Raw genomic sequence first — 8,053 nt, forward strand, 5'->3', positions numbered from 1 at the left:
ACATATGCATTTTTTATCAAATTCAGAAAGTTCCCTTCTATTACTAATGTGTTGAGAGATTTTAATACAATTTAATAATGAATTTTATCAAATATTTCTTCTACATTTATTGAAAATGGGTTTTCCTATTTGTTCTGTTAATATGATGAATTATACTGATCAATTCTCTAATATTAACACAACCTTGCATTCTTGGTATAGACCCAATTTGGTCAGGACATATTATCTTTTTTATATAATGTGAATTCAATTGGCTAATATTTTGTTACGGATTTTTCTATCTATAATTCTGAGTACTATTGACCTGTATTTCTCTTTTCTTCTGTCGAGTTTTGGTGCAGGATAATCTTGGACTCACAAAGTAAGTTATAAGTTTTCCCTCTTCCTGTATTTTCTGGTTAGTTTACATAAAATTAATATTTTTTCCCTTAAATGTCTGAGAGAATTCATCAGTAAAACTATCTTCCTTCTACCTTTTTTTTTCATTTACTTTGCTCTTATTTTTCATGCTTTGGAAGCTAATATAATTGATTTGAGCCCTTTGTTCTTTTCTAATGTTAGCATTTAAGGCTTTAAATTTCCCTCTAAACACTGTTCTCACTATATCCCACAAACTATCATTCAGTTTGAAATACTTTCTAACTAACTCCCCCCCACCACCACCTTTTACAAGTCTTTTACCTATAAGTAGCAGTTCTAATTTCCAATTATCTGGGGATTCTCCAGATATATTTATATTACTGATTAATTATACTGTGGAAGATTTCTATTCTGAAAGATTTCAATCTTTTAAGATTTATTGAAACCTGTTTTATGGTCCAGTGTACATCTTTGTGAACAGTACTATGTGCACTTGAAAATAATATTCTATAGTTGTTTGAAGTAATAGTCTCTAAAAATCAATTAGGTTAAAGTGACAGTTTTGCTTATATCTTCTGTGACCTACCGTATTTTGTCTTACTGTTCTGTTAATTTCTGAGAGAAGGATGTTCAAATATCCAACAATATTTTTGGCTTTTGTTTAATATATCCTTAAATTTTGGAAGCTTTTGGATATTATTTCATCAAATATTTTTTTCTATATTATTTTCTGTCTCCTGGCATTTCAGTTGCAATTATGTTAGAAGTACATATTTAATTACATGTATGTTAGACATTTTAATTTTGTCCCACAGATCACTGAAACTCTATTCACTATTTTCAATTGTTATTTTCTTTCTGCTTCAAGTTGGATAATTTCAGATTTAGCTAAGCTTAAAGCATATTGTTTTGTTATCTCCAATCTACTGCTAGGCCTTTCAGTGAATTTTTCTCATATTTTACATTTCCTTTCTCAAATTTCTATTTCATCCTCTTTTATAGTTTCTATTTTTCCTATAAATTCACTGAGAATTTTTAAAAACATTCTTGAGTAATCCTGCAGACACCTTAATGATAGGTTTCTTGCCTTCAGAATCGAGAGACAATACATCTCTGTTGTTTAATCCACCCAATTTTTGATCCTATGGCAAGCCCAGAAAACTAATACAAGGTATTTTTAGATGAGAAACCCAAATTTCAACTGTTTCCTCTTTTTCTGCTTAATACTGCAATACCCCTTTCTCCACCTATGCAACTTTTTTTTTTTTTTTTTTTTTTTTTTGTAGTGCAATAAAGTAGAACCAGATATACTGACCACCATGAGATGTTGAGGCTTCCTTGAATTCTCAGTGCTCTTTTTTCAACATTTGGGTCATCATCTATATATACAAAAAGCTAATATGCGAAGTGTTCGACCGGAAGCCATGTGTGCTGACCACCAGGAGGCGGTGTGGAATGAAGGAAAGCCCCAGCCACCAGCTGGAAGACCCCCATCGACCTTGATCACTGGCTAGGCCTAGGGACCCTGCCTGTGCACGAATTTCTTATAGGAGGCCTCTAGTCCAAATAAATGAAGGGTTAGAAGCATGATCTTTGATGGCCACTGAGCTCAAATACCAGCTTTCACATTTACTGGCTATGAGACTTTGGGCAATTCTCTAAGTCTTGCTTCCTTTCCTTGTTAAAGGGGACTCATACCAACACTACCATATGAGGTTTCAAAGATGATCAAGGAAGAAAAGCTATGACAATAATTTAGCACATTATCTGGTGCATAGAAAGTGCTCAACAAAATTATTTACTATGATTTATTGTTCCTAAAAACAAACTTTAGAATTTATTTTTCATACGTGTCAGATGCACATTTGTGCACATTATGTAAATATTATAATCTGCTGGTATAAGACTGACTGTAGCCATTGGCTTCTGTTCCACCTTTGGCTATATCTAAAATTGAGAAGCGGTAATCTTAAAAATGAAGTAGGATAATCTATATTAAAGAAGTCTCAAGCCACCAGAGTGTCCTTTAACTTCATTTCTGGGAATAGAACCTATTTCATAAGTAGGATTAGAGAGAGAGAGAGACAGAGAGGGAGAGAGAGAGAGAGAGAGAGAGAGAGAGAGAGAGAAATGTAGCTCCAGTTCTAAGAAGGGAGGTTTCAACTGATAGAAAATTTATAAGGTGAAATGTCAAGGCATAGGCCTATGATATTTGAGTCTCAATAGATTAGGAGCTGCCAGAAGATAGAAACTGACCACAGAACACGCCGAAAGGTACTGTCCGCTGTTCCTGGTCAGCAGCGCTGGCACCTACGCCAACTGGCTTGGCGACGGGTCAGGAGAAGTTAAAACAAAAGGAAAAAAATTAAAAAAAACTACTGGGGGGGGAGAAGGGGCAGGTGAAGGCATATGCTAGGGGGTAGGGGAGGCTGGGGGGAGGTCAAAGGGGGGAGGAAAGGAGACACATGTACTATTATTTGTAATGCTTCAAACAAACAAACAAAAAAAGCCTTGTACTGATTACATTAGCCTGCTTTTCACGTTATCTGCACTGAAAATGTGGATGGGGAATGGCTTGTCTCTGCAAAATTCCAACCGCTGCTGCCCGGGAAAGGCAGAGTTTAGGGACCGCGGACTCCTCTCCCGGCCGCGCGGATCCGGCCGGGAAGTGAAGGCAGGACCCAGACCCCGCCTTCCTCGCCGTCACTGCAGACCCGCCCCCGCCTGCTACCCTGTGGGCGTCTGAAAGGCACCTACTGAGTCCGTCTGCACCGGGTAAAGGGCTCAGGGTACAATTTAGCGAAAAAAGAAAGAAAGGAAAGGAGGAAAAAAGAAAAGAAGGAAGGAGGGAGGGAGGGAGGGAAGAAGGGAAGGAAGGAGGTAGGAAGAAGGAAGGAAGGAAGGAAGGAAGGAAGGAAGGAAGGAAGGAAGGAAGGAAGGAAGGAAGGAAGAACTTCCTGTAGGACCAACGACATTGAGACACCTTTCCTTTTCTCTCATCCTCCCGAGCAACCTTCCGCCAGAAGCAGCCTCCCGGCTGAAGGTTCCCCTTGGCTAACGATGGCGGGGAGCGTGGCGGCTGCCATGTGCTTAGAAGGCGCGGACACGTGTCGGCTCGCGCCAGGAACACACGCGCGCGCGCGCACACACACACACACACACACACACACACACACACGGATGGCGATCACTCACAGAACGACACATTCACGGACGTTCAGAGTGACCTCCAGGCGAACAGAGAGCGTTCCCACTAAGGAAGGAGGCACGGCTGCGCGGGCGGGCAGCAGTGACAATGTGACGGGGTGAGGGTGAAACTGGCGCCCGAGCGAGCCAGGGAATCGGGGGTCTCCCACATGCGCGCTTGGCCCTCCTCGCGCTCCGTAGAATGTGCTCTCTGGGCCTCCGCAGGCCACGCCCCGGCGGGAGAAAGATCGGCGTGAGGCTGCCCGCGTCGCTGCCTGTCTCGCGTCCCAGCGATGGGCAAAGTAGCAGCATCCTAGCTCCAGGCCCGGCACCACCAAAGGCACCTCTTCCAGGGAGAGCACTGCGCCTGCGCCCAGGGGTCCTGGGCAGCCCTTAAATACCGTCAGGCGCGGGCGCACAGTCTCTTTCCCTGCCGCCGCGGAGTTGCGCGGAGGCGGAGCCTTGGGGTGAGTTGAGGGAGGCGAGGTTGGCGATTATGGTGCACAATTAGACTTTTTTTTTTTTTTCTGGGTTTGAAGAAGTACAAGGGCCCAAACTTAATCCTTTAATTAATAGCTGCCTTTTTTTTTTATTTTGTGTTACAGTGCGTTCAAGATTCGGCTCTACCCATAACCCACCGCCATGGCCGAGGAAGGGTGAGTCGGGGCCGGGAAGGTGGTGCGGGCAGGCGCAGGGTGCCGGCTCTGGGTCCGTCCTGGCGCCTTAAACGTGCCTGGCCGATGAGTGCTGAGTCCGAGGCGTTAGGCGGGGTGCGGGGTGTTTACTGGTCGTTTTGGTTTGTTGCATTTCAGCATTGCTGCTGGAGGTGTAATGGACGTTAACACTGCTTTGCAAGAGGTGCTGAAGACCGCCCTCATCCACGACGGCCTCGCGCGCGGAATCCGCGAAGCCGCCAAAGCCTTAGACAAGTACGTGTGTCGGTCTCAATACTGTGGGTTTGGAACTGGAACAAAACCGCAGCCGAGGGAAGAGAGCGTGGAGTTCACGGTGTTAGCACAAAAGTTCTCAATGGCATCCGCTCCACAGGAAACCTAGGAAAAGGTATCAGCTCAGATTTACGTGGCCCACTTAGCCTGTGGGTTTCTGTGTTTGGAATGGGGATGGACACGTGGTTCGCAAAGGAAAACTACAGTTTTGAATGATGACTTCAATTGTCGGATACCCCTTCACTCCTTTGATGAGTGAAACGTAACAGTCTGACAAATCTGTAGTTGTGGGGCGCATGTCACGTCCTAGGGCAGATAGGAACTTGCAGGTGGCGGCTTGCAAAGTTAACCCCCTTTAATGAGGCCTGCACGTTGGTTGCATCTGGACTTGTAGTAAAGGAAGTCGTTTCAGAAACGTGAATGTAGAATTACATTTATTCAGTTTAGTGTCAGGGCTGGTTACTGACAAAACTGCATGTGTTAGCTATTGGAGAATATAAACGTCTCTAAGACGGGAGGGAGTATTTAAGTCCGTCAAATAACAAGTGGAGACAATTGTTGGAAGTACTTGTCTGGTCTTGGTGTGAGTCCCCTGCACTGTTTGTATCTTGGCCGCGCTGCAGGATGTTAATGTCTAGGCCAGTAACAACAGGCAGCAACTCTGATCTGGTTTGTTATGTGTAACAGTCTTTGTGTATTTGTTTTTTGTTTTAATTTTTTTGAATTTATTGGGATCACATTGATTATTAAGTTTCAGGTATACAATACTATACAGCATCTGTATGTTGTATGTATTGTATTGTGTCCCGTTGTTACCTCCCTTCCCCCCCAGGTCTCCTTCCATTGCCATTTATTCCCCCCTTTACCCTTTTCTACCTCCCTTCTTCCCTCTGGTAATCACCATACTGTTTTCTGGGTTTTTGTGTGTGTTATTTTGTTTGTCTTTGCTTACAGTAATTCCTTCATCCTTGCTACCCCAGTCTCCTCTCTACTGACAGTTGTCAGTCTGTTTCATGTATCCATGCTGGTTTCTTTATTCATTAGATGTCACATCTGTATGGTGTTTGTCATTGACTGCCTTATGCAGTCATGGTGGGTAAGATTTCCCTTTTTAAGTGCAGGAGAGTTCCCATTTCTCCACATGCTCGCCAGCACTTGCTTGTTGATTTATTGCTGATAGCCTTCTGACAGGTGTAAGGTGGTAACCTTATTGTGGTTTTAATTTGCATCTCTGATGTGACTGATTTTGAGCATATTTTGATATGTCTATTGGCCATCTGTATGTTTCTGTTTTCACCACAGGTTAGTGAACAGTTCCCCTGCATAAATTTGCTAGTTTTTGGGGTTACTGAACACTTGAGGTTTCTATAGATGGAATTGAATGGATATGTGTAACCTGTAACAGGCTCATCAAACTAAAGCAGTTACACCAGTGCATGTGCTGCTTTTGTTTTGCCATCGTAGCCAGTGCAGACAACTCCCTTGTAAAGTGCAGTTGTAGTGGATGTAGATCTGAATTTTGGCTTTAATTGTTGGGTTTTGCACTTCAGGCGCCAAGCCCACCTTTGTGTACTTGCATCCAACTGTGATGAGCCCATGTACGTCAAGTTGGTGGAGGCTCTTTGTGCTGAACACCAAATCAACCTCATCAAGGTACGTTACCTGGCTGATTTATCACAACTGTTAAGAGATACTTTTTGCTCAAAGAAAATTGAACCAACATGTTAGGAATCATACTATCTGTAGTGGTTTTTGTCACCAGAACAAATTTTGTGGTGTCCAGCTTAATGCTGGCTATTATTCCTGCAGTACTAAATGCTAATTTTGGTGTTGGTGTGGAACAAACCAACACCTGTAGGTGATCTTGGTGCTGTACATGATGACAACTGGCTCCCTCTACTGAATTGATGTGAGGAAACTGCCTGTCACCCTATCTGACTACAGTACCTTTTGGGTTTGATTTATTGTCAGTACAGCAGCATTAACGCCTACTAATGTGGTGATATTTAAAATTCCCCCAAATAGGTTGACGACAACAAGAAACTAGGGGAATGGGTAGGCCTCTGTAAAATCGACAGAGAGGGAAAACCCCGTAAAGTGGTTGGCTGCAGTTGCGTGGTGGTTAAGGTAAGTCATTATCTGGGATGAAGGTTGTGCTGGGTTAACAGTATGTTTTCTGCCTTTTACAAAAAATAAAAATTAAACCATAATGCAAGCCAGCCAATGAGTCTGCATACCTGAACGTGTTGTGCAGAAATTTAGAGAAAGCTGGCAATAGTAAAGCCATGTTACGAGCCTTAAAGACATTGAAGTCATTAAGGTCCCTGAAAATGGCAATAAGAAGTTTTAAATAATTTTCATAAGACATAAGCTAATTTTAAAGTTTTAGTATAGTATTTATGGCTTGCTGAAATTTCTAAGTTATTAAAATGAAAATCTCATATGACTTTTTTAGGACTATGGCAAAGAGTCTCAGGCAAAGGATGTCATCGAGGAGTACTTCAAATGCAAGAAATGAACAAATAAACTTGGCTTTTGTTTATCATGTCTGGTTTTTGTGTGTGTGGAGGGGGGGAGGCAGTAAAATAAGGTCCTTGCTAGTGAAGGAAAAGATAAAGGTAATCGTTGCAAAATAACTGGAAGCTTACTATTTGTTTCCTTGGGTTTTTAAATGAAAGCCTACTTTCCTAAGTAACTTCAAGGGGAACAATCTAAGCAAACACTGTTCTACCGGTGAATTGGTAATCACCAGGATACCTGGGAGAGGCGGGGGAGGGTCATTTATCATGACTGAGTTGGACAGCCTGGAGAAATAGTGTGAAGCCAGTCTAGTGTTATAAATTAGAATCTTGCAGCTGGACAGAGTGTATTAAAATAAGAGGTGGGCAGGGTTGTACTTAGACCATGAGACACCAGAAATTATATCATGTCCAGAGGTGCTTAGAGACATTCCCATTAGGAAAGGTCAGGTTGGCTATTCTCATTGATTTAAATAATGCTTCAATGGACTTCAATTAACATTGGGTTAATTGGAATCTCCCCATGTTGGCTAATCTGATAGACTGTACGTTATGCAGCTGAACTGGAGCCAGGCTTGATTTTGAATGCATCTTGGGAATTTGCAGGTTTAATGCTTTGACCTGTAATATCACTAATGGCTGGTTGTCGTGGCAGGATAACCACTGGTGGTGAGGCCTCAGATGTAAGCTCTAGAACTAATGTTTATAAAACATGGCTAGCTCCTTTAGATGGAATAGTTTGGGTTTAGGTGCCACCATTAAGTGTATGAAGAAATGATAAATATTTGATCCAAACATTTGAGTTTGTAGCTAGATTGAGCTGTTGATTTAATAGCAAAAGAACCATATATGTTGTAAAACTTTTTATAGGACATAATTTAAGCTAGGTAGGGAAAAAGCTATTTTTTTTTAATATATGTTTTTTAAATATAGATTTTTTACAGAGAGGAAGGGAGAGAGATACAGAGTTGGAAACATGGATGAGAGAGTCATCGATCAGCTGCCTCTTGCACACCCACAACCAAGGTACATGCCCTTGAC

General features: G+C 42.2%; 1 protein-coding gene and 3 non-coding genes across 4 annotated transcripts; all 4 read left to right on the forward strand.

Moving 5' to 3' along the window:
- Positions 1–3,903: 3,903 nt before the first annotated feature.
- On the forward strand, positions 3,904–7,038 carry RPS12 (ribosomal protein S12). The gene is made up of 6 exons (XM_036415384.1): positions 3,904–4,013; positions 4,152–4,202; positions 4,359–4,475; positions 6,044–6,146; positions 6,519–6,620; positions 6,949–7,038. Exons 2-6 carry the CDS (start codon positions 4,189–4,191, stop codon positions 7,009–7,011), a joined length of 399 nt encoding a protein of 132 aa, XP_036271277.1. The 5' UTR covers positions 3,904–4,013; positions 4,152–4,188; the 3' UTR covers positions 7,012–7,038.
- On the forward strand, positions 4,700–4,772 carry LOC118706219. The gene has a single exon (XR_004983943.1). It is a non-coding gene; the product is annotated as a small nucleolar RNA SNORD101 (small nucleolar RNA).
- On the forward strand, positions 6,363–6,438 carry LOC118706256. The gene has a single exon (XR_004983971.1). It is a non-coding gene; the product is annotated as a small nucleolar RNA SNORD100 (small nucleolar RNA).
- On the forward strand, positions 6,707–6,835 carry LOC118706243. Its single transcript, XR_004983961.1, has one exon. It is a non-coding gene; the product is annotated as a small nucleolar RNA SNORA33 (small nucleolar RNA).
- Positions 7,039–8,053: the final 1,015 nt, after the last annotated feature.

Source organism: Pipistrellus kuhlii, unplaced genomic scaffold (genome assembly GCF_014108245.1).
Source record: "Pipistrellus kuhlii isolate mPipKuh1 unplaced genomic scaffold, mPipKuh1.p scaffold_m20_p_5, whole genome shotgun sequence".
In the NCBI taxonomy this organism is placed as follows: Eukaryota; Metazoa; Chordata; class Mammalia; order Chiroptera; family Vespertilionidae; genus Pipistrellus; species Pipistrellus kuhlii.

Bases quoted from the DNA above. Each gene is read 5' to 3' on its own strand.
- RPS12 (XM_036415384.1), top strand. The intron at 6,147-6,518 runs GTACGTTACCTG...TCCCCCAAATAG, and splicing joins ACCAAATCAACCTCATCAAG to GTTGACGACAACAAGAAACT. The intron at 6,621-6,948 runs GTAAGTCATTAT...TGACTTTTTTAG, and splicing joins GCAGTTGCGTGGTGGTTAAG to GACTATGGCAAAGAGTCTCA.